Genomic DNA, 25,083 nt, shown 5'->3' on the forward strand with positions numbered 1-25,083 from the left:
CCAACTACCAAGGTTCACATCCATCCACATTCGTTACCTGCTTGGTAACCACCATCGGATCTGCGACATCCACCTGCAGATCAGGCTGCATCTCTGTTTATTCCCTGCTTCGACCTTGCTGCTGTGCTTGTACCTGTTGGCACCTGTTGCTTTAGCGTGTGATTCGGGCTTGAACACGAGCCAAGGTTATTATAATTCGATTTATTTCTTCCTTGGCAGATTTTCTTCTGCTTGACCTCTCTCACAATGGGCAGGCCTGGCATTGGGAAAAAACGCTTCTCCCGCGATAGGTTCTTGCGATTGGGGACAGACAGTAACAACCAAAATACAACAACCAATTCTCACGATGCCACAGTAGACATACCGTTGACCAATGTTTCGAGTCGGGGCCAAACCGGCGCCCGAAAGGGAGACACCAATGTCGCTTCTTCTTCCTCGTCCTCCTACATCCCGCCCTCAGATCTTCCAGGTGATACTACCAACGAGAAAAACGGTTTTTTTCATCATAAGCAAGGCGGACACAGGATGCTAAATAGGGACAACAGACAGCTCGAGTCCGCTGAGGATGGCACCATCACTCGCATGGGGAAATTCTATACTGCTATCTTGAATTTCTCTGTCATTACCAGGTACTTCATCTATGTTTCACCCCTGGCCTTGCTCATTGCGATTCCCATTGTTATAGGAGCTACCATTGCTCGAGGTGCAGAAATCGGCGGAGTTCGAATTGTTTGGTTCTTCACCTGGGTTGAGGTGGTCTGGTTGAGTTTATGGGTTTCCAAGAGTGTAGCGCATTACATCCCATTTGTGTTCCAGTTTCTATGCGGCATTGTTAGCTCAGGAACCAGAAAATATGCGCTGATCTTGAGGGCTTTGGAGATCCCTATTTCTCTCATTGGTTGGTCTATGACCTCGCTGGCAACTTTTATCCCGGTATGTCTTTACTGAACCTCTCACCAACCCTAAACACATGGTGGAGTGAAAGGACGTATTGTTATATATATATATATATATATATATATATATTTATTTATGTGTGCGGAGACACTGACTGCAACAGCTGATGACACGAAACCCAGACGAACGGGCTTCCAATGATACGGGTATTAAACCTTGGCAAAATGTAGTCAAGAATATTCTGTTTGCTGCATTTATCTCGACTTTGATCCTGGCCGTTGAAAAACTTCTGATCCAACTGATATCCATCACGTACCACCGAAGACAATTCGAGATGAGGATCAAGGAGTCTAAACACAACATACAACTCCTTAGTATGCTTTATGACGCGTCGCGCACGCTCTTCCCTGAATATTGCCCGGAGTTCGAAGAGGAAGATTTTGTAATTAACGACCCCATCGCAAAGATTGGTAAAGGCCACAAGCGGGTTGGTTCTGCATCCCCAATGCGCTTGATTCATGGCGTGGGACGAGTCGGGGACAAGATCACCGCTGCTTTTGGTAATGTTGCCCAAGAGATAACGGGGAAACAGGTCTTTAATCCAACCGCTGCTCACTCTATTGTCACCTTGGCCCTTGAGAAGCGTAAATCCTCTGAGGCACTTGCTCGTCGCTTGTGGATGTCCTTTGTTCTTCAGGGTCGAGAGTCTCTTTACCTAGAGGATATTATTGAGGTTCTCGGTGCGGGTCGGGAGGAAGAGGCGAAAGAGTGCTTCGCTGCACTTGACAGAGATGATAACGGCGATGTCAGTCTCGAGGAGATGATTCTCACCGTTACTGAGTTTGGCAGGGTCAAGAAATCAATCAACCACAGCATGCATGATGTCGATCAGGCTATCCACGTACTCGACAACCTCCTATGCACTATTGTCTTTATCATAGTGGTCTTAGTTTTCGGTATGTTTTTACTAGGCTCTTTTCTTCTTTCTCTTGCACATATAACGGTTGCATTAACACATTGCTTTATAGTTGCTTTTCTCAATAGCGGATTCGGCACCACTCTCGCTGCGGGTGCCACTGCTCTTCTCTCTATGTCCTTTGTCTTTGCTACAACCGCCCAAGAGGTTCTTGGGAGCACGATATTTCTCTTCGTTAAGCACGCAATGGACGTAGGAGATAGAGTAGACATTGGAGATCGTCAGCTGGTCGTGGAACAGATTTCTCTCCTCTACACAGTTTTCCGGGGTGTTCGAGATCAGAAGACTTTCCAAGCGCCAAACATAGTTCTCAATACACAGTGGATTGAGAACGTCACTCGCTCAAAGGCCATGCGCGAGCAGATCACCCTGACTGTAGACTTTGCTACCTCATTCGGTGATATCCAGCTACTGAAAGCTGAGATGCTAAAATTTGTCCGTGACAAGGAAAACAGCCGCGATTTCCAACCAGACATTGACATTGAAGTTATTGGCCTTGGCGAGATGGACAAGCTGCAGCTGAGAGTAGAAATCCGCCACAAATCCAACTGGTCAAATGAAACTGTGCGAGCTTCCCGTCGGTCGAAATTCATGTGCGCTTTGGTCCTTGCCGTTCGCAAAATTCCCATCTATGGACCTGGTGGCGGAGACGCGGCGCTGGGTGACATTGGAAGACCGTCGTATTCCGTCTCGATATCCCCTGAGCACGCCGAAGTGAGCAAGGAGGAGTGGGCTACGCAAAAGGAAAGGAAACGGCTGGTTCCAACGGATGAGGTGGATGAATATTTAAGCGCGCAAGCCAACGACAACTTGGGCGATTCCCAGGGCAAATCCTCGGCTGTCGAGGCCAAGACCCCAGGCGGCACGACTGTCTACCGCGGTGCCTCAAACTCATCCCCTCAACACACGGAATCATCTCTAGCCCAAGCGCTGAACTCTCGCCCTCCAGCCATGGACCAGGCACGCGTTGACGAATCTGAGATTTTCCGTGAAGATTTCACCACTTCCCCTATTAACAATCCAAGCGTAAAAGTTGGAAGTAAAGGCGGTGCTGGCTCACCGAAACAGAACGTAAACTCATCCATCCAACGTGTGATCTCCACCGGTCGGCGAACAGGAGGTGCAAGCTCCGGCACACCAGCCAGGTTTTTATCGTCTAATACCCCCATCGACGAATTCCCACAACCACCACAATCCTCCCCATCATCAGCAACACCGGCAGGTTCCGTCCCACTACAATCCATCCAACGTAACCCAAATCCAGCGGCAGAGTACTACGAATTCTCAACACCATTCAATAGCTCTCCTGAAGATGAAAACCCGTATTATCCCCCTACTAACACCAATACCAATATTCATATGCACCCTGCCAATCGCCTATGACTTCATCACCTCGCTTGCCACATCCGGCTGTTGGGTATGTTAGTGACGGCGGTGCTCCGCCTGCGAATGCCAGTGCGGACCCCAGGTTGCAGACGTAAGCACCATCTGGGGAACGACTGGCGTCGGGGGGTAATGTGTTTTCATCACAGCATCAGCAGCCAAGATAATTTATGAACGAAATGAAAAGGTAAAAAGAAAATTTTGAAGACATTTAGAAGGGGAAGGATGGTTTTCTTTGCATTTTCCTGTCTTAATTTTGCATTAGAACTGAGATTTGAGATGGTCCGATTTTTTAGATTTCTGAGATTTCTGAAGGGGATGGTTGATAGATTTACAGAGTTTGGATATTTTTTTTTGGCAGGTCGTTCTTCGCATGCTGCCACCAATTTATCTACATGCAGCAGCTGCTGGACTATCTGCTTGCTCACTACTTTGCTTCTTTTTTTTTTTTTTTTTTTTTTTTTTTTTTTTTTTTTTTTCTTTTGAGAATAAGAATATATCATTTATTTACTTTGAGAATGCCGTCAGAGTTTGATGTGTCTGTTTTCCTTTTGTGTCCTCTCCTCACCCGAGATAGATGTATAATTATATTGATATTTTTTGATTTGTCAACTCAGCCTTTTAAGACCATTGACCCTACGGGCGTCAGGTCGCATGGATAATCACGATTTATACCTACATGTAGGTGCTAGCAGGAGTTATTTTGTGATAACAAAACCTGCAAAAGCTACGTGCATGTATTCCAGATGCCAATTAAATTATCTATCATATAAGAGACCTACAGGACACCTGTGTAACTTCTTATTTATCATACAAGTCAATGCTTATTACAAGAGAGAAGGAGAGGAATGAGGAGGGCAATGATTAAGAGAGCCAGCCCATTCCAGATACATACAAGTCAACCAATCAATGAAGAGGTAGACATAATAGGGTAATGAATCATAAGAGATAATGATGGGATATGTGCCGTGCAGATTGTTGAAAATGTCTTGATGTTGTGAACAAGCAGGGTATAAGGCATTGCTCATTTGAAAGAAAAGAATAAAATAAAATAAAATAAAAAAGAAAAGAAAAAAAACAGGATAGCGGCGAAGGCACGTTGATTGAGTCAGTTTTTCAAGCCACTAACACGAGGGAGGAGTGTAAGTAGAAATGGGGGGATATGACTGGTAGTGGATATGGATGGTTGTGCAACCGGGGGGGGGGGGGGGAATTATGGAGGCATGGAAAGTGGTGACGAGACCTTCGGAGGAGTTTCTTTGCAACAGGAATGGGAACGGATATACCCCTTTCTGGAACAGCGACCAGTTTGTGGGATTAATTCGGATTCCGGTATCTCTTCTGCTCAGAGGGCATCGTAGACAACTAGACACATCCAGGGGCCTTTTTAAGACTCCCCTCCCTCCCCGTTCCCATTTCCACCCATGCAAATCCCAATGACAGAAATTGGATTTCTCCCCGTTCAATCCACACATATAACACCTATATCACATCAATCAACACACCACCTCACTTGGTCTCTTTCCACGGATACGACACAGGGTCACCTTTCCTAAGCCAAATCTTCGTCTTGCGCTTCGTCGTCACATGCTCCACGAACGCTTCACGGGTATACTTGGCTCTAAACTGGCGGATCCAGCGCGGGTCCCATAGCTCGCTGGCCACGCCTAGATCTTTACAACATCGCATCATGGCATTGGATTTGCAGCCCTCAGTCGCGGTCGGTATGCCGTCGGGGGAGAAATAGTCCTGTTCACCGCGGGCGACGGAGACAAGGCTGTTGAAGTTCATTAGGTTTATGTAGCTGCATATATGCCATTGTTGGATAGGAAGAAGGGGGAAAGTGAGGGGGAAATAAGGGGTTCTACGAACCGGCCATGCGCAACAAGCGCATACTCCCTCGTCACCGTCTTAGCTGTGACAATGCTCTCACTCCGCGGCGCAAGGCCCCAACCACCGGGCCCAAATGCTTTATTAAGTATGCGTCTATATTTTATTTCGGGTAAATAAACGATGCCATCCGGTTTTATCTCGACGTCATCCGGGTTTATCTCTTGGGTGAGGACTTCAGCGGCTTCCTTTGAGAAGGGCTCGGCGCTGAGGCCGTGAAAAGAGCGCGTCCAGTCGATATGGTTATTATTGTTAGTGTTAACACCTGAGATATCGATATCTGCAAGATCATCAGCTAGCCCAGACTTGCTGATGTTCTGGACGTTGGCTGCGGTTGGGGCGGGTTTTGACTCGGGCGTGGTCGACGTGGAGTTGGGGTTGGAGGTAGAATTCGAGGTAGAGTTGGAGGAGAGTGGTTTAGAAGAGCTAGTGGAGGATCGATACGGTTTAGAGGCTGTAGATGCTCTAGCTGTTGCATTTTGTGACTGGCGGTAGGTGGGTGAGCTGATGATGGAGCGGAATGGGATATGGGAGAACTGTGTTCGGGGGAGTTGGAGCAGCTCTGTAGTCCAATTAACTCTGCGCAGAGCACGAGATGCCATTATACGGGGTAACCTGACTGGCTAAATGCTAGCCAGGGTCAGTTTAATTATCAATGGTTGGATTGTTGATATTGTGATAATGTTGAATGTGGTCTGTGTATTTTGATCAATCCGTGGATATATATAATTTTCTGCAGAAATTTCTTTTTGCCGTTCGAAGTCGGATCATGTGACATCAAGGCTTCATAGGGATAAAAAGATACGAACAAAATTGAATAAACTAAATTAATGTTTATACATGTATCGGAGGGAAGTTTCTCATATATTTACACTCGCAGTAGAATTACCCCTTTCATCTCATTCCTGGCCATATGTTTTATGAAGCGTCCTTTGATTCCGTCCGCTGTTCATTGCCGTGGCGTTTCCAGCACTCGCGAAATGCCTCCATCTGTAGAGAAATAGAACAACCAGAGTCAGCATATGAACATTAGCACCGACATGTAGGATGCTGCAATAGACTGTGACAGGCTCTACGAAGGGTTGAGGTCAATTGTCTGCGGGGTTTGGATGTCCTTGGTTGTAAATATTTAAATATTCAAATGAATAACCCCATCCTCATCTCTCACTTACTTCTTTCTTGCACGCTCGCCAGTCCTTCTTTTCAAAGTAACAATCGTTCATCTTCAGCTGCTCCGCTATTCAACCCGCCCAAAATGGCATCCCGTTAGAGTCTCTCTCTATCTCTTCGCTACAAGGGGTCATCCTTAAATACCTGCACATCCGGTGCTGAAGATCCGTTTATCCCTGGTCAAAAGAGTCAGTCGACCAGGCAAAGAGCCGAGATCCCCGACCAGACAAAAGTTAGAGAAGAAGAATCCATACCATTCATCCGGTTCATCATCATCCACGGCCTGCGTTACCGGCGACTTGTCCTCTGCTTTGGACATTGTGAGGAAGCGCACAGTTTATATTCGTGGTTGGAAGAGTGGTGTTGAAGTCCCTCGGAGGATCAGGACAATAGTTATTTATCCCCCCCTCAAGTGACACTACAAAAAAAAAAAAAAAAAAAAAAAAAAAGGATGACCACCACCAACCCCATCCTCCTCTCCAAAAAGCTGAACGTCCTGGTCTACTCCGGTGCGCAAACTTACTCTGATTGGAAAGGCAATATTCTGACCCCCCCTGCGCCAGGAAATGGAACCACCATCGATGCCGTCCGCTACTGTCTATACTCCCTGCGCCAGCTCCTGGCTGCAAACTACGCCGTGATCCCCGTCACAGGAGACATGATCATAAGCGAGCCTTGGACTGCTTCATGCGCCCTGCTGGTTATTCCTGGTGGCGCTGACCTGCCATATTGCAAGACTCTAAACGGAGAAGGGAACAGGAGAATCTGCCAATTCGTCCAGCGGGGCGGTGCATACCTGGGCCTCTGCGCAGGGGGTTACTATGCCAGCAAACGATGTGAGTTTGAGGTCGGGAACAAGAAACTAGAGGTTATTGGCGACAGGGAGTTGGGCTTTTTCCCCGGCATATGTCGCGGATGCGTTTTTCCGGGGTTTGTCTACGATAGCGAAGATGGCGCTCGAGCTGCTGAGCTCAAGGTATCCAAGTCTTCGTTGGATTGTGGATCCGTGCCTGAGATTTTCAAGTCATATCACAATGGTGGGGGTGTCTTCGTTGATGCGCCCAAGTATGCAGACAGAGGTGTCACGGTTCTTGCGAGTTACACGGAAGAGCTCAAAGTGAATTCCGGAGAGGGTGCTGCTGCAATAGTCTATTGTAAGGTGGGCGAGGGCGCAGCAATACTGACCGGACCTCATCCAGAGTTCGTATTTCCCGCAAAGCCTGTTGATAGCTGGGAGCTGACGAAGCCCAGATTTGCTGCGTCGAATCTTGACAGAAATGCCGATGGACCAGGTTATGGGAATGTCGTGGATGCGTTGGCTGCAGATGATCAATCAAGGGTGGATTTCTTGAAGGCTTGTCTAATGAAGCTAGGTCTTCGGGTTAACCAAGACTCGTCTACGGTGCCATCGCTATCACGTCTGCATCTTTCCTCTGTGGATCCTCAGGGGGCTGTTGGTTTGATCTCAAAACTACGGGATATTATTACAGTGACTGATGGAAAGGAATATATCAAGGATGACGTTGATACATTTCACCTGGAGGAACCTTCTTCCATGGGGATGAAGGAAGTAGCTGAATCCCTCCCTAAAGTTACCGAAGAGAAAATTGGCCAAGAAGGTGATCCTGACAGAGTTGTCGATTATAATTCTGTTATTAAAGAAATAGTCATCCACGACGACACTCCTTCGTCCAAAACTACCCCTTATTTCAATCACCATGCATTTTACGCTAATCTCAATGAGTATCGTGCACAGTCGAAAGATGGCATTCATGAGTTTGGTTCCAATATATTGTATGGAGAGGTTGTCACCAGCACAAACACCCTTCTAGAGAAGTACGAATTTGACTATCTCACGGTCTCCCCTTTCCCCTTTCCTCTCCCTCTCCTCCCAATTCCAGAAGCTTAAATAAATCTAGGAATACGCAACTACTACGAAGACTTCCACAGGGATTTGTAGCTACTGCTACCGTCCAATTGGCTGGGCGAGGCCGCGGATCCAACGTCTGGGTGTCCCCGTCCGGCCAACTGATGTTTTCAACTGTCGTAAAGCACTCAGTCGAGAACATGAACCGCGCTCCCGTGGTATTTATACAATACATTGCCGCCATTGCTATCATCCAGGGTATCAAAAGGTACGATAGAGGATACGAAAACATGCCAGTAAAGCTAAAATGGCCCAACGATATCTGTAAATATACCCCCTCACTCCCGTACCTCTCCTTACTACTTTCAAATCAATTCTCTCCTAATTACTCCTAATTAGACGCCCTGGACCCCACCCAACCAGACAACAAGTTCTACACTAAAGTAGCCGGCATACTCGTAAACGCCCACTACTCCTCTGCACAATACATCGCCGTCGTCGGCATCGGCTTAAACGCCCTAAACACTTCGCCAACTACCTCACTCAACTCCATCCTACCCTCCCAAACCTCCAAAAATGGCAACAAGCCCCTCCCCCCCCTATCTCTCGAAAGACTCCTCGCCAGCATCCTCACCAAGTTCGAATCGCTCTACACCCGCTTCCTGCGCACGGGCTTTGACCAGCATTTCCTCGACATGTACTATGCTGACTGGCTGCATATGGATCAGATCGTGACGCTGGAAGCGGAGGGTGCGGTGCGTGCACGCATCAAGGGGATTACGAGCGATTATGGATTGCTTGTGGCGGAGGAGTTGGGGTGGGAGGATCAGCCAACGGGTAAGAGGTGGGAGTTGCAGAGTAATAGTAATAGTTTTGATTTCTTTCGGGGGTTGGTTAAGAGGAAGATTTGACAGGGGGCTGAGAACTTTTGATAAGAGGATTGAGAATGTGTTGGCTGTATTATCTGGATATCTAAACGGTATTTTGATTGCTAAAGCCCCCTCATTGTTATTGATAATACATTCTGCTTCTAGCTGTTATTGCGATGCAATAATTATAGATATCTATATACAATCACTCACCCTCATAATGATGAAGATATAAAATTCTTACGTCCGTTAATGCTATTGACAAATATACGCAAATATGAACAGATAGCCCCCACTAATTTCTCCATTCACTTTCCTTATTATTATCTGTAAACTTGATTTCCAATATCTGTATACATCTCCCCCTTGAACCAATGAATAAATGGGAGTAATAACCAAAATAAAAAAAGCCAAACAGCTAAGTTTGCAAAAAAGCACCATCAAATATGACAAATCGAGCGGCATAGGAGGCAGAGAATGGAGAGATGAAAGCTAATGAAGGAAAAGATAACGGATAGACATCATGTGGTAACTGTTTATATTTTAAAATAAAGACTAATCTAAGAAGGTTAGTAACTAATAGAATAATGTAAGCGGTATCGCGAAACCGTCGTGAACCTTTTCTTAGTACATTCCGCCATCTGGCGTAGAGGTGATGAATAATCGTCCGAGAACGACGGACGATGGATAACGGATGCTAGGCATTTCATCTGCCTATCTAACTAGAGAATAGAATGAACAGGAAAACTTTTGTTGCGTGATATAAATTGTACATTACATGGTTGTAGGGTGCAATTTCATGCTTGTCGATGGATATTCCGTAGAAAAGATCGTTTGCTGGATTTGGAAATGCAAAATGTATCAGCTGGCGACAATACAAATGCGCTGCTATCTTTGAAAACTGGTTTTTAGGCTTTGGGGATGCGGAAGTTTGTGCTGTATTGGAGCAGGGGGATTATTATGAGCGGATCTGTATGATAGAAGATTAGCCTACGGTTGATCAAATGAAAGAACAGGGAGAATTTCTTTCCCGTACCTTTGCCAGGCTCTGCAGGACTGGCGATTCCAAGGCATATGTTCCCAAAGCACCAAAATAAAATCAAAATCCCATGCAAGAAAATTTCCGCAGAGACACCAATAATAATCAACCCATTAAATAGCTGGACATTCTTTTTCTATAGACACTTCGATTATTAGCCCAGTCGTTATTCCTCAACAACAAACTCAAATGCTCTATCTCCCTTTCCAATGGGGATCTGCTCCGCCCGATGATTATACAACGTCCGCTCAAAATACTTCACCCGGCCAGACTCATGCACAAGAACAACTGTTTGAGTTTGCGTCCCATACAAACCCTTCATATACGCATGGTGATCCTGCGGACCGTTGGCCACCAAGTCCACCTTCTCATGCAACTTCGACGTACACACCTCATCGACAGTGTGTTCAATCTCGCTATCATCCCCAATAACAGGGATAAATATGCTCTCCCGCAACAGATTGATATACGTTTCCAAATTCCCGCCCTCGTGCAGTCTCGGCAATGTATCCCTGCTCAGCACCGCCAGCAGCCGGTCAATAAGCGCTTCCTCACTCTCCTCTAGCTTCACAGAGACATCAAGAGCCTCTCTCATAAGTCTTTCGCCGTCCACAATCTTTGGCCACGAGCGGTCTCCAAAGGCAGTATTGCTCAACCCGATTGTCTGTCCCTTCTCCTTCGCAATCCACTCGATGCCATCTGCTGCGGAAACTCGGTTGGAAACGACAGCTAGCGGCCCGCGCACAGTCCCGCAGGCAAGACTGAAGCCACCCGCCAGATGCGCTTCACCGCCAGAAACAAGACCCTCGGCATACTCCTTGGCGCTGACTTTGCTGTCTGGAGGCAGCTCGAGGTATGAATTGACGATAGAGCCTCTGCTGCGGACACCTACTATCTGGCTGTATGTGTCGTCGCGATAGTTTGTCAGCACGGCAATGCGACCTTGCTTTGTAACGCCTAGCCAGGTGCCGTGGACTGCTCGTGCTAAGTCACGAGAGGCCAGCACGTGAGATTTGTCCTCGGGCCACCAGTTGGCGGGGGCTGTTGGGCGGTGGAGGAATTCCTGGCTTGTTGTTAAGATGCAATGGAAGTTACGAGGAGTAATTGGGGGGGATTGTATTTGGGGTCCTCCGTTAGAATGGATAGTATACATACATCTCGGTTATCGATTAGTATAAGGGGGTAGGAAGGGTGGGCGGTTGAAATAAGGGCTATGCACATTGTTGGTGCTGTTAAGCAAGATGCCTTGCTGGGTATCTTCGTCGAAATATGAATGAATCTTCCGTAAACCAAAGCTTGGGGGGTATTTTATTGATTCTTTGGTACTTTTTCTAAGCGGTTTAGAGATATAAATACGCTGCTGTGAACATGCAAAGCTGACGTATTCTAGCACTTGGACTTTGATATCAAGTTCCCAAACTGCCACTTCTCGTTTAGTTGTTGAGTGTTGAGAGGGAGCTAAACCCGGTTATATCTATACCAGAGGCTAATCCTGGCTAGGGGATTGGAACAACTTGAAACAAAACTGGCGGGACGTATGCGCTGTAAAACACGTCCTCCAAGAAAGCCCGGTACAGCGCAGTAAGTTACAGCAGCGGGACGAGTGGGGTGAGGTTGAATAGGTGGCGTGGTCTTGACTTAAGTGGACTTCCGACGATGAAGAAAGAGAATGCGCAAATAAGAGTGTCAATTGACAGTGGGATGCTAAATAGACATTTATTAGGACAGCTGCCTTAGTATCAATATCTAGAAGCTTTTTAAGCAGGAGTCAGATCACGTTTTCTTGAGCAATACACAGTTCTGTCTACCTATACTCCGTACGGATATTGAATATTTAGCGAATGGCGGGAGGTTTGGTGGTCCGAGCCAAACAAATACATCTACGATGCTTTTTTGCATGGGCTTTGTCACCTTGCTGACAAACACAGCAGTCCAAAAGCCATCGCGAACCAATGCCGCATCCAACAACCACTCAGGTCAAAGTGAATACAGAGCTAAATAGCCTTGTACTGCTATATATAGCTCTGCAGTTTGTGTGTAATCTAAACATATTCGTAATGAAGATAGGTAACTATTTTACAGAGACCTTTTCAACATTCCAAAAGCGAACTCTAACCTGACCTGTGACAATACCACCATTCTTCATACCAGCTGACCTCAGGGCAACCAGGCCTTTCTCAGAAAGGTCCTTATGGTAGTGAATGTGGAAACACGTCAAATCAAATCGAATATTGATTTTCAGAGGTGAGAAGCCATGTAGCTATGACACCTGGTGGTGCCGTTCGTCAGTTGCACGCAAAACCTTACCCTACGTACGCAGCTTCGGGCGCACAAATACCACAAATGAATACAGACTACTGGTTCTATCTTCCCAGAAGTCCTGGAAGTTAATTTCAAACAAACAAACAAACAAAATAAAAACAATAAAAATTACGATTCGTTTCGCGGAAAATATGTTTTAAGTGCAGGAGATTCAATATAAACAGACATACTGACCTTGAGAGCGATGGAAAAAACACAAATACATGAACGGATTCCACGGGTTTCACACCTGGACGCACAAAATGATGGATATGTTGGTGATAAAATCAATGTTGCGGCTGAATAAATATGTGAGCTTCTCTGGCATGGCTGGAAAATCACGTCTCTCTCTCTCTCTTTTTTTTTTTTTTTTTTTTTTTTTTTTTTTTTTTTGCGCAAAGCACAATAGCTGCATGGTGAGCGAACATATCACCTCCTCAAGTTCAATATTCCATCTGTTTAATCTAGCGCTCATTTCACGGTTGGTTTTTTCTTGGTAAGCAGCGAGGCCAAGAGGGAATCTCAGGGACACAGCGTTCCAGTATAGGCCTATCAGTCCAAGGCACCACCGTACCATAGCGGATAGATGCCCCCACTCAGAGCAATTATAGTGTCATGACCTTAGGGAGAGCGACTCGATTCATTTGACACTGGAAGGAGGGTTTCCACAGACCGGGTGCCATCGAGAGAGAATACACAGGAGATTGACGTCAGAGTCAGACGTTCGACTTATCCAGGCCACTTTGATGTGGAGATGCTATTTCGATTTTTTAAGTAGTCCCGCAGAAGACGGTGTTCATGACATTCTCGTCATGCAGGCAAGATGTTGTGCACCTTTCACAGTCTCTGTTTCATGGCTGAAGGGGCCAAAAAAAATTTGCTGCTTAACTGTTGAATTGTTACCGCACCTTGTGCTTTGGCTCTAGTGTGAAGAATATGTCAAAGTATATCAAGGCAAACCTTCGGATAACCTGTCTCCTTTCGAATTTGGTGACGAGAATCATTATCTGGATGCGGCTGGAGTTTTGATGCTACGCTCACACTGCATGAGGTCCAAGTGTCCCCGGGTAACTAAGTTATCTGGCTACAGAAGAGGTTAGCTGGTTGCTCGCAAAGCAATTTTGGGTTGCTGAGATTCTGCTTCCTGGAGCAGAGGATCGTTGCTGGACACCTATTAACTTATTGCCCCCATCAACAATTCGAAAGATCGACGGATTTGAATAGGTTTTAAGACTGAAGGAGGTTAGATTAAGATATATGGGGGAATCGACGATCACCAACAACCTCGACGCAAATTTTCTTCCTTCTCGCGGGCGATGGAAGTCACAGAGATCATAGATGATATTCATCTTGAAGAGCAACATACTCAAGGCCATCAAGCCGAGACTCAAGATGCTCCATCGATCGCGTCCAGTCCCCGGCAGGCGACGCACGCGTGAGGGGACCCGTTATCAAATGTCCTCGAGGTCAGTCCTTCCTCTGTCTTTGCGGAGTGGATACACTGAAGAAGTCAGACCACTTCTTTCTCTTGGTCTGGTGTGCAGAATTGCTAATATGTACCAGAACATTGAAAGGTTTCTTTCCGTGAACCCCTTGCTTCGCTGCTCCCAGTCGATCGTTACCATTTGGCAGAAATAACCGTGGTATAAATATATATATATATATATATATATATATATATAATTACATGCCTGCTCAAACGAGGCTAGCTCAGGCAAATTTCCGGGTGTGATAAATTAAATCCATTCTCTTATGAGCAGTACCACAAATCGTCACAGCGCGGCGGAACTCCGACTATGGGCTTCCTTTAAGCCAATTTTGACGTCAGTTCATTAGCGCATCTAGTTGGCTACTTTCTATCGATCTCTTAACTGATCACAACAACCTTGCATAGTCCCATCAGACAAAAACGAAAGAAAGATATCTCTCAATAATATAGTCCCGGGAATCATATGGATTTGATAATAAACGGAGACTGTGTAACTCTTCCCGCGCATCTACCAAAGATAATATCAACTACTTATTCCTTCTTAATGCTATCAATCCCATTTCTTCCCATTTCATTTTCTTTTTACCTGCTCTTTCCCTGGGCTGCAGGAGCTTGTCAAAAGGAAAGCCTGCGCCCGAGTCGACGACCGTGGTTGCCTTTCTTCTTTGCTGAGAAGGATTGCTACTGTTTACACTCGGTTAAACCGCCCAGTTCATCCTGTCCATTGGAATCTGTCTTCGTCGCATTAATTACTCTGTGTTGGTGTCCCGTGGGTTTGTATCATCCTCACCTGAGTTATGGAGGAGGCAAAGAGGAAAGCTGCTCCTCCGCAACCGATTGAGCTTGAGGAACAGAAAGCGGACGATGTATCTAACCGGGATCGACGAAACCAAGATCAGTCGCTAGCGATCTTGGGAGAGACAAGTCCTGGAGTTGCCCGCATCAAGATTATCTCCGACCATTTCACTCTATCGACTCGCATTCTGTTCTTTTTTGGAATATTCATTGTCGCCTACGCTTATGGATTAGACGGCACAATTCGACTCTCTTTTCAGGTAAGCTTTCAGTTTGTAGCATCTGTCAAATTCCAGTGCTGACCACGACCGAAAGCCGCTCGCTGTTGCATCATATTCTCAACACAGCCTGTTGGCAACGGTGGGTGTTCTGCGTGGGGTTATTGGTGCTGCTGCTCAGGTATGTGTATTTTATTTTATGCTGACTCCCTCGCCTCGATCTTCGCCGTTAATATACTGACGGAAAATTTTGTTTTGTAGCCAACAATCGCAAAAATCGCAGACGTGTTTGGTCGCACGGAGGTTATTTTTATAACGATTGCATTTTATGTCATCGGTATGCCATTACTCACGAGGAAAAACTCTCCTCTACCACTATGGATTTAGCTCACGATTTCTGCAGGCACGATTATCGAGACGTTCGCAGTAAACGTGCAGTCATTTTGCACTGGCGCCATACTTTATCAGGTGAGGCCGCATATTTAAATTTTATCCTCCACAACATTTGATTATCTCCAATCACTCATTCTAACGATATTCTATCAGATTGGGTATACTGGCATCATGCTGCTGGTGGAGGTCTTTATCGCTGACACGACGTCTCTCCGATCCCGTCTGCTTTTCTCCTACATCCCCGCAACACCTTTCCTTGTACGCTCGACAATTACTAGACCCTCCTCCTATATCCAAATCGGCAGCTAATCGATCACAGATCAATACCTGGGTGAGCGGCGATGTCACCAGTGCTGTTCTCGCTTCTACTACATGGCGATGGGGTATGTTCTGGGTTTCATGAGTAATGACTTGTTAAATGGCCTTTTGCTAACCAAACTTGGGCAGGAATTGGAATGTGGGCAATCATTTTCCCTGGTAATACCCAATATTTATGATTTACTTACATTATATGGAGGTGAAGAACAAACTAACTGATAGGCCATAGTGTGCTGTTTACCTTTGATTGTGTCTCTATTCATGGTCCACAGAAAAGCAAAGAAGACTGGGGCTCTCCAGGAGTACAAAAGCCCATATCAGCTACTGGGCGCCCGACAACTCGCAATAGCCCTATTCTGGCAATTGGATGTGATTGGCGTAATTCTTTTGATTGCAGTCTTCGCGCTTCTTCTCGTCCCTTTTACCCTAGCCGGTGGAGTGACGCCTCAGTGGGAAACAGGCAAGGTTATTGCGCCGCTGGTCATTGGGGTGTTCTGCATTCCCATCTTTGTTTTCTGGGAGAAGACCTGCCAACATCCTATGATTCCACTTCGGGTAAGTCTTTGCCTAAATCTGCTCTACGCTAACTGCTCAGATCACTGACTGCATTCTCAACTAGTTGCTGAAAGATCGCGCAGTATGGGGTGCCCTCGGACTTGCTATGATGGTAAACACTGGTATGTCCAACACAAATTGAATCAATGAATATGGGATGTAGGAGGCTAATACTGTGTTTACTTACAGCCTGGTATCTCCAGGGAGATTTCCTCTTCACTGTGTTAGTCGTTGCTTTCGACGAGTCCATCAAAAGCGCTACCCGTATCACCTCTGTGTACAGTTTCGCGTCTGCCATTACGGGTTGTATTGCTGGGTTAATAGTATTTAAAATTCGGCTACTCAAGATGATTATCCTTGCAGGAACACTTCTTTTCATCGTGGCGTTTGGTTTTCTCATCTACTACCGTGGCGGGACAAGTCCTGCCAACCATTCAGGAGTTATTGGCGCACAAGTTTTGTTGGGAATTGGTAAGGCCACTGACAGCACGAAGTCTTTTCTGCCCCTCAAGATATTGGCGTGGCTGACTTCACATTGTAGCTGCTGGTTTATTTTCGTATCCCGCTCAAGCAAGTATCCAAGCTGCAACCAATCACGAACGTGAGCATCACCCTTGCTTTTTTTTTTTTTCTTTTTTTTTTCTCCTATTTAAAAACCAGGGGAACAAAGTCCCTCTAGACTAAATCCGCTAACGTCGTTCTTCAGACGTGGCTGTTATCACCGGCTTATACCTAGCCTGCTATCACATTGGCAGCGCGCTTGGAAACGCCATCTCGGGAACCATCTGGAACCAAATTCTTCCGGGCCTTCTCAAGTCCCGAGTTGGCGAAGCGGTCGACGCCGGCACTATTTACGCCAACCCATTCAAGTTTGTTGGGGACCATCCAGTCGGAACACCAATCCGGGATGGTGTGGTAGATGTCTACCGTGGCATCCAGAGACTTCTCTGCATTACCGGAATATGCCTGAGTGTGCTGTTGGTTGCATTTGCCCTTGCACTTCGTGACCCTGTGCTGGGCAAGAGCCAGAGTCTAGAGGATGCTGAGAAGGAGTCGGTCTCGTCTTCCGAGGAGAGCTGAGGTGGATGAATGGACGTATATAGCGCTGTTCTATTGCATTTAAAACGGAGTTGTACTCTTTTGAATGTGGTATACTATTAAAGAGCGGGGACCAGCTACTGGACATGTAATAAACTTTATATAAGAGCTGTAGTTCTGCCACCCATGCAATTTACCCATCGATGATATACCTACTCCTTGACTTTTGAGATCTCCGTATAAACCACGGCATCTTTCAAAACTTCCAAGGTTCTGTTGCCGACACAAGTTCCTATACGCTATGGGACAAAAACCGCGCTTACCCGATTGGGCCAGGCAGGACCAGAGTTAGCTCCAGTTTATGACGACAGGATATTGAATCATCTCCAACAAGCTTAAAATAACCTCCATCCAACCTGTGTCCTTCGCTACCATCTAGCTAGAAGACATACACATACATTTTTGTGTATTAATATCCAGACTAGGGATGAGAAGGGGTTATCTGTTTATTTAATAACTAGACATTTTGTATATCTGCAGCGGAAAGTTTCTTGGGGGGTTCTCCAGCCACAATCGTCTCTGCCCCGGTCCGCGGCACCAGGCTGCTCCCAGACAGCGCAAACCCATAGCTCTCCGCTCAACGAGTATTACTTCCACTCTCAGCCTACCCCAAGCTTGGTCTAGTTAAGAAGATCTGGGCTCTTTGTTTAGACCGGGTTGGTTTGGCTGCTTTGGGCGCCAGCGATCTGCTTGACAATGTTCGGCGTAATTGCAGATTTACTATCGTGGGTATTCTCTTCGATTTGATACGATTTACAATCCTTCGTTCATATATATATATATATATATATAAATACGTATGACCTGGTTCTGCGGAGTTAGCTGCCGCTTCGCATTCGTTCATCAGTTGGATGGATTAAAAATCGGGGCTTTTGAAATTTGAAATGTTGACTGAGAACTCCGCGTTTCTGTACAGCTCCGTCCTCACCATCCTATTCCCAATCTTCGCATCCTACAAAGCCCTCCGCGCCTCCGATCCCACCCAATTAGCGCCATGGCTTATGTACTGGGTTGTAATGTCGCTAATCCTGCTGGCTGAATCATGGACTTACTTCATTGTAGGATGGTGCGGTGATACATATACATTTTACCCTTCCATACAAAGGCATGCGCAATCCGTTTCTGATCATACCCCTCCATGTCACCCTGCAGGTTCCCATTCTACAGTTGGATCCGCCTCTTCGCCCTCTCCTACCTCGTCCTTCCACAAACCCAAGGCGCCAAACTGCTGTACCAACGCTACGTCGACCCTTTCCTCTTCCACCACGAGCGTGAGATCGAGCAATTCATCAGCCAAGCGCACCGCAGTGCAAAAGCCGTGGGTCTCGAGTATTTCTACAAAGCTGTCGACCTGGTGCGCGACAAGGTCCTGGGCCTCCCTCCAACTGCACCTGTGGCTCCTCCGACACCCCCGCAATCAGCCGGAGCAGGCGCGTTCGCACAATCACTTCTATCCCGCTTTTCTATTCCCGCTGCATCCTCATTGACCAATCCAGCTTCGGATCTATTCTCCTTGCTCGCGGCTGCGATGGCGCCAGGATCTGCATCGGGAAGTAGAGAAGTGCAAGCTGAAGAACTGAGCGCAAGCGGTAAGCTGATGCCGGATAACATTGCATCTGCCTCGAAAGCAGAGCAAGCGGAGTATATTTTGAGACAGAAGGAGAGGCTTGGGATGCTCATGTCGGCGTTTGACCGTGAGCAGCGGAATCTGCGCATGGATGCGCCTGGTAACGATGACTTGGCGTATGGGACCGCATTCGATGAATATGAGGAGGGAGGGCTGAGGAAGAATCGGAGTGATGTTTCCTTTGAGAATATTGACCGTGATGAACTACTTTTCGCGGGGGACAATAGGGAGGATCATCATTCTCACGGCCAACATCAAAGGCGCGGCGGAAGGACGAGTGGTGGAGCGGGTGTGAGGGATTTTTCGCAGAGCTCTGTGGAGGAGATTGCCACGGCGTCGGGCGTCCATCGTTAAAAGTGGATATTATTTTTCCCCTCTAATTTATTTATTTATTTTTTTTTTTGCCTTGACTTGAGAGCTTTTCCTTGTAGCAGGAGTGAGTGGGTCGGTGGTGTATCTATTTTTCATTTCATGTCCATTTTTATTTCCTTTCCCTTTTCCTATCTTGCCATCCACCGCTTTTGATTTGAAAATCTTCTGTACATGTACTAGAAATCAAGATATTTCATGCAACATTTCAGACAGATCCCCTTCATTTGTGTGATGTGATGCGATGCCTGCGTTGTTAGGAGAGACGCAGCAGACGCAGCAGAGGGTTTAAAAAAAAAGATGCTTAAAAGGGATCGACACTAAGATACCTGTTCCTATAATCCCAGGTGAAAATCCAATATCCCCAAAAAACATAAAGGGACCACTTGAATGTTTGTTACTGTTGAATAGATCAGATATTAGTTAACAGTCGTATAGCATTGCTCAAGGAACTTACAAACGCAAAGTGAATCAGCCCACTGCGATCATCTGTCATCTCCCCCCCTACCCTTATTTATTCGATTATTTATTTTCCGTTGACTTCGTTTTTATTTCCCCCTCTAGCAGTTGAAGGCTAACTGCTTAGTACGAGGGCTGCCGTTTGGCGCATTGTCCTTCTACTATAAACCATCAACCAACTCTTTCCGGTGGGGTGGGTCGGGTCCATAACCAAGATATCCAAACGCCCACCGCGTGACCTCAGGTTCGACAATAGATGGATGGAAAAATCACAGCGCTATTTTGGTATCCTCGACTCGACCGGCTGGCAATCTGCGGCCGCTACACCATCTGGGGTCTCACAGAACACAATGCATACCGGACCGGCTTGGGCATGGGGCGCGGGCTCCCTTTCTGCTAATTTGCCGAAACAGCGGAGTCATAAACGACGTAGAATAGGCGAGGAGGAGAGGAGGAAAGCTGGGCAGGGAAGGTTTCTCCGGTGTTTCAATCATTATTCCCGCAAATCTCCTGGTCAATCGAGCAATGCTCCCGAGTATGGCAGTTCAATGTTTGGATAGTGAGCTTATCACGGTTAAGGTGCTTGGGTCTGTGCAAAAGTCAATGTTGGGCTAACCGAACACGGTGCAGAGCTCTGAGGCGATCCATGGTTGCCCTTTTTTTGGGTCCTGTTCGATTAGAAGTTGCACTCACAGAGCTAAGACGGTCGTTAAATAGAAAAGATCGCCCTTTTTTCACATAGTTCGTTTCTCGATACTTTCTTTTTGAGGTTCACTAATGAGCGAGTTGCACGCGAGTGAGCTAAACATGGTGACGAGGAATAAAAGTCCGTAGCACCTTAGCCAGGGTGAAGCACTGGTATAAGTCTGCTTTACCGCCAGTTCCCTTGCTATCGCCGTTCGCTTTTTTATTCTCTGATTTTGATCTGTCTCTCCTTTCTCTCTTTTGCTTTAATATCTTCTGTTTTCTGAACTCCCGAGGAGGAAACGGAAAAGAAGAAGAACAAGAAGAATAACATGCGTTCCTTCATCAAGACACACTCTCTGACATACCTACTACATTTCGCAGTTACAGCGGTCCAAGCCGTGGAGCCCGAACAAGTGTACGATGGCGGGTTTAAAGAGAATGCGACAATTTCTTTGAGAATTGGAAATGGTGGTGCTGGCCAAAATGGATTCATCAAATGTACATACATGATGATTGCCCCCGACCTCAACTTTGAAAAACCATCATCTTTACCCTTTTCCCAATTTTTTTCAATTGAATGGCCGATCTAACCAGTATCCCTTCATTCTCTTAAAAGACCTCGCCGAAGCCTTCATCCATGAATGCGTCGAAGGTGGCTCCGACCCTTTCCGAGTTGCCTGGTACAAAAGTGATACCACCGAGTCCATTAACTACCTTAAATCAGGCGATATCGACGTTGCCCTGACCTATAGCCCCGTGGCAGAGAATATTGCCATTGCTCAGGGTATCGCTACAAGTCCAAGCTACTATGCCTGGCGGGACCATTTCATGCTTGTGGGACCCTCCTCCAATCCGGCGAAGTTGGAGAAAGAGTGGGATATCCCAGCGATGTTTTCTACCATTGTTATGGAGGCTGAGAAGGGGATTGCGGACCCACCGGTCAGGTTTCTGACGAGATTCGATAAATCAGCGACGAATATTAAGGACTCGGAACTGTTTATTTCAGTTGGGCAGGTGAGTCTCTGTCTAATGCTTTGGCCTGTCCCCTCCCTCTCTTTTTGCTTCTCGTCTCTCTTCTCATTTGTTTTTATCCGAATGATCAGAATGAATCAAGTCATGCTTCTTTAAATCACATTTACTAAAAGAGTTAAAACTTCTAAAAGGTCCCATGGGCAACCAAATACTCAACCTGGTACCACCAGTACATCTCATATCCCATTCAGGCCCTGACAGCCGCTGCACTGCTTAAGGAGTACACCATCACCGACCGTGGCACATACCTCTCTGTGACTAAGGAAATCCATGACAAGATCACCATCTTCAAAGCTGGTAGTGACGACGCTAATGATCCCTTGCTGAACCCGGCTCACTTGATAATTGGAACGAAGGCGAATAACATGGAGATAGCGAAGAAGTTTGCTCAGTGGATTACTAGTCCTTCTGGGCAGAAGATTATTACTGAGTTCAAGAAGAATGGGGAGCAGTTGTATTCTGGTGCCCCCGTAGTATAATACGTAGTCGCATACGGGAATTTTTCTGGTGTGCGAGTTTGGATTGGTTTACGGTGAGGGCGGAAGGTTTATTATTATTATTATTATTATTATTATTATTATTATTATTATTTACTTTTATTTATTTATTTTTTTAATCGTTAGAGGAATTGGTATTCCTGGGAAGCCTGATGGAAATCTGGGATTTGATTATGTTAATATGAATTGCTTTTTGTGTGGGTAAATAATATAAAACTAACGCAGAAGTTGAATGACCTTCCTAACACCAAGGAGCATGAGATCTTATTCATTCGCAAACTTAACCTCCCGATCCGGATAATAACCATATTTATATTTCTGGGTGAGTCATCGATAACATGGGAAGAAAGGAAAGGAATCAAGCTTTCTGGGTTTCTACTCTGTCGAGAGATCCCCAAAAAAGAAAACACACACTTTACAACTTCTGAAAATCATTTTGGCATAACGCACGATGTCTAAGGTGAAAGAAGAAAACAAAATCGAAAAGAAGAATGAAAGCATACATGAAAGCGTGCTCATCCTCATCAGGATCAGGATCATCCAACAGCCAAGTCCCCCTCTCTGTCATCTCCGCATCAACGCTGCTGTCTGAAATAGACTCAATAGAGACATCCCGATATTTTCAACCCGCTTCGCGCGCAGTGACATCTTCATTGTCAATCGACTCTAATCGCATCTTTCACCATGCGCCGCTTCAGAGAAAGTCGCTCGGCCATCGCGGATCTTCACCACGCCCCCTTCAAACACCCCAAGCTAAGAAATTCATCCGTATTGAGGTTTTGGGAACCACGATCGATTTGAAATATGCCTGGAGACAACTGTCAGGGAATGACCACGGGGCGATTGGGTCCTTTTGCCAGGTCAAAAGTCGATTCATGTGATATCGTATAGACTAGAATAACTACTATTAGTTACTTCGACTGCTTAAGCCATTCAAACTCGGAGACTTAGTCAGCAAGCAGCTGCTATAGGCTAGTTGTAATGATCTTCTTCCGAGTTTACATGACTGTATTGTCTGTATTATTGATTGTTAAGAACAAATATATTTTGCTGATTTGAAGAAACAAAACCTTCCATCCTTCTGAAGAAGCTGCTCATGTACAGTGCATTCTTCTTATCCATGGATAAATGTGGCCTTCCTCCTTGAACCTTCTTCACTGTATGAAGCATGGCGAACCCTCCTCCGTCTCCTTAAAAGAGATGAGAAGATGGGAACTCAGAATCTAGCAGACCTAAATTGGGAGTGACAAGTTTCCTGAAGCGGCATAAGGGAAATGAAGTTTAAATTTGTGTGAAAATTCAACACCCTAGACAGGGCTTGCATCTACGTTGCCGGCTGGGACCAGTAGTAATTAGCCCTATCTGATGAAGCCAAGAATTTAGATAGAGTTTTATATCACGTGAGTAAATGTTCGAGGCCGCGCAGTGAAATACGTTGATACTCTATGCTGAAGAGTAGAAATGGATATTGAATTAAAGGGATTTTTAACGGGAGATTAAAACTCTTCGCAGGATATCCGTCATTGGATTTAATTTCTCTTCTCTCTTTCAGCATGAGCTGACTTGGATGTTATCATGGTAACTATGGTTGTGGATAGTTAATTAGTCATCTGCTTATTAATAAGCTGGTCCGGCAAGTGGGGAAAGATATTGTTTCAACCGTAAAAGGGGGAGAAAGTATAAAGCGTTGCCTCCTCGTAGTATGATGTGATTTTCCTCGGGGCAAGGCTGAATGAATTCACCCAGGGAAATCAGTGGAGGAGGGTGAAGGAGAGAGAACTGAAGATTATCCAGGGAGGTGATTTTTTCCCGCGAAGGATCCCAGTAGTAGCTACGCCGCATGTATTAACGTTACGGTAGGCTGAATCAGCCAAGTAATAAAACAAGTTGTACCGTGCCAATGTCATCTTCCCATAATGAGAGAAAAGAGATGATGATGATGATGATGATGATGGAGGAGAGACTCTATCTCGTACGAGCTTGAACGTTTCGGAAAAGGCTTTGTATGTAGTTGCTGCCAGTGGAATCACGGATGAAATACACGAGATACCAGCATTGGTGATTGGCTTGGATTTCACAGAGCTCCCTAGTTTCGCAAGCGAAACTGGGAGGGATGTTCGAGAAATGAGAAAATAGTTAGCCGGACAGACCTTGCTGAAAAGTGGGTTGCCGCTGCATGGAACTTCCAGAAGGATTATTTTGATGAGCGGGATAGAAATGGTTGGCTTTGCGCTGCTGTACTCCTCAACTGTGATATGTGTGTATGTATGGATGTATGAAATGTATGCATGAATGAATGAACGAACGAACGAACGAATGAAGAATGAATAGATAAGAGAGTAATTATAGAGGAGTAAATGCTTAATATGATCATAATGTCTACATAGGCAGGCTGTTGAGTTATAGCTCTTCTTTTCGCGGCGTTCTATTTATTGTCACATGAAGAATTTTGTATATATGAAGCTTTTTTAGTTTCCTCCTCATCCACTAGATCTTAGAGAGAAGAATTTGACAGCCCTAAACATGGAGATTGTGTAACTATGTATAGACGTGGCAAACGGGATATCCTGGGGTACTGTATGTATTCGTACAGCGGGAGATATTCTAGAACTTGCCTGAATAGAAGGCGGGAATTCCTGTTGTTGGTGACAACTGACGACATGTCGGGGATAGTTAAGTAGGTTAGTTAGTTATTGAGAACATACGAGAAATCTGTACACCTACTACAGATCGCGGGCTTGTTTGAGGCAAAGCAAAGCGGATGTATGGAGCGCTTGTTTTGCTGCCCTGTTCCCCCCTGGCAGCATTTAAGAATATGAACGGATTTTGACAAGAGAAATACAAGAGACAACTATATGAAGCATGCGAACGGAACGGTTTGAATTGATTTTGTTTCTTAGCAATATATTCTACTCGGTATATGTCTATTGCAAGACACAAACTTCAAAACCATAGTTAAATTATACACCACTAAATAAAGTATGCATACGGATGTACCTACAAGCAGAAGACAGAACTAAGTCAAACACCAAGCACACCTTCAACCTGTCTTTCCTTCATCTTTTCTCAATATCACATCCTTTTCATAGCAAAAAATCCCTTTTCTGCTTTCAAAACCCAACTTGAAGCTGTGATCGCAGTGTGTAATGCCCAA

The 25,083-nt window shown here is 45.7% G+C and overlaps 9 protein-coding genes across 9 annotated transcripts; 6 read left to right on the forward strand and 3 right to left on the reverse strand.

Annotated features, from left to right (window-relative positions):
• Nucleotides 1-246: 246 nt before the first annotated feature.
• Nucleotides 247-3,256, forward strand: PAAG_06510 (serine/threonine protein kinase; the record flags this gene model as incomplete). The annotated part of the gene is made up of 3 exons (XM_002791725.1): nt 247-933; nt 1,061-1,853; nt 1,926-3,256. 3 exons carry the CDS (start codon nt 247-249, stop codon nt 3,254-3,256), a joined length of 2,811 nt encoding a protein of 936 aa, XP_002791771.1.
• Nucleotides 3,257-4,765: 1,509 nt separating this feature from the next.
• On the reverse strand, nt 4,766-5,748 carry PAAG_06511 (mitochondrial genome maintenance protein mgm101; the record flags this gene model as incomplete). The annotated part of the gene is made up of 2 exons (XM_002791726.2): nt 4,766-5,033; nt 5,129-5,748. 2 exons carry the CDS (start codon nt 5,746-5,748, stop codon nt 4,766-4,768), a joined length of 888 nt encoding a protein of 295 aa, XP_002791772.1.
• A 316-nt stretch (nt 5,749-6,064) lies between these two features.
• On the reverse strand, nt 6,065-6,635 carry PAAG_06512 (hypothetical protein; the record flags this gene model as incomplete). The annotated part of the gene is made up of 4 exons (XM_015845912.1): nt 6,065-6,136; nt 6,319-6,383; nt 6,461-6,492; nt 6,571-6,635. The coding sequence occupies 4 exons, from the start codon at nt 6,633-6,635 to the stop codon at nt 6,065-6,067; spliced, it is 234 nt and encodes a 77-aa protein (XP_015700138.1).
• Nucleotides 6,636-6,767: 132 nt separating this feature from the next.
• Nucleotides 6,768-9,094, forward strand: PAAG_06513 (biotin-protein ligase ligase; the record flags this gene model as incomplete). The annotated part of the gene is made up of 3 exons (XM_015845913.1): nt 6,768-8,152; nt 8,236-8,507; nt 8,583-9,094. The coding sequence occupies 3 exons, from the start codon at nt 6,768-6,770 to the stop codon at nt 9,092-9,094; spliced, it is 2,169 nt and encodes a 722-aa protein (XP_015700139.1).
• A 1,163-nt stretch (nt 9,095-10,257) lies between these two features.
• On the reverse strand, nt 10,258-11,312 carry PAAG_06515 (DUF833 domain-containing protein; the record flags this gene model as incomplete). Its single annotated transcript, XM_002791730.2, has 2 exons — nt 10,258-11,154; nt 11,247-11,312. The coding sequence occupies 2 exons, from the start codon at nt 11,310-11,312 to the stop codon at nt 10,258-10,260; spliced, it is 963 nt and encodes a 320-aa protein (XP_002791776.1).
• Nucleotides 11,313-14,678: 3,366 nt separating this feature from the next.
• On the forward strand, nt 14,679-17,240 carry PAAG_06516 (siderophore iron transporter 1; the record flags this gene model as incomplete). Its single annotated transcript, XM_015845914.1, has 11 exons — nt 14,679-14,936; nt 14,992-15,075; nt 15,156-15,231; nt 15,298-15,362; nt 15,441-15,545; nt 15,607-15,670; nt 15,835-16,160; nt 16,225-16,282; nt 16,350-16,631; nt 16,702-16,761; nt 16,867-17,240. The coding sequence occupies 11 exons, from the start codon at nt 14,679-14,681 to the stop codon at nt 17,238-17,240; spliced, it is 1,752 nt and encodes a 583-aa protein (XP_015700140.1).
• Nucleotides 17,241-18,142: 902 nt separating this feature from the next.
• On the forward strand, nt 18,143-19,239 carry PAAG_06517 (HVA22 domain membrane protein; the record flags this gene model as incomplete). The annotated part of the gene is made up of 2 exons (XM_002791732.1): nt 18,143-18,324; nt 18,411-19,239. The coding sequence occupies 2 exons, from the start codon at nt 18,143-18,145 to the stop codon at nt 19,237-19,239; spliced, it is 1,011 nt and encodes a 336-aa protein (XP_002791778.1).
• A 734-nt stretch (nt 19,240-19,973) lies between these two features.
• PAAG_12237 (hypothetical protein) lies at nt 19,974-20,273 on the forward strand (the record flags this gene model as incomplete). Its single annotated transcript, XM_015847752.1, has 1 exon — nt 19,974-20,273. One exon carries the CDS (start codon nt 19,974-19,976, stop codon nt 20,271-20,273), a length of 300 nt encoding a protein of 99 aa, XP_015702664.1.
• Nucleotides 20,274-20,729: 456 nt separating this feature from the next.
• On the forward strand, nt 20,730-21,911 carry PAAG_06518 (hypothetical protein; the record flags this gene model as incomplete). Its single annotated transcript, XM_015845915.1, has 3 exons — nt 20,730-20,898; nt 21,017-21,414; nt 21,564-21,911. The coding sequence occupies 3 exons, from the start codon at nt 20,730-20,732 to the stop codon at nt 21,909-21,911; spliced, it is 915 nt and encodes a 304-aa protein (XP_015700141.1).
• Between the last annotated feature and the right edge of the window lie 3,172 nt (nt 21,912-25,083).

The sequence above is a fragment of the Paracoccidioides lutzii genome (genome assembly GCF_000150705.2).
Source record: "Paracoccidioides lutzii Pb01 unplaced genomic scaffold supercont2.18, whole genome shotgun sequence".
Lineage (NCBI taxonomy): Eukaryota > Fungi > Ascomycota > Eurotiomycetes > Onygenales > Ajellomycetaceae > Paracoccidioides > Paracoccidioides lutzii.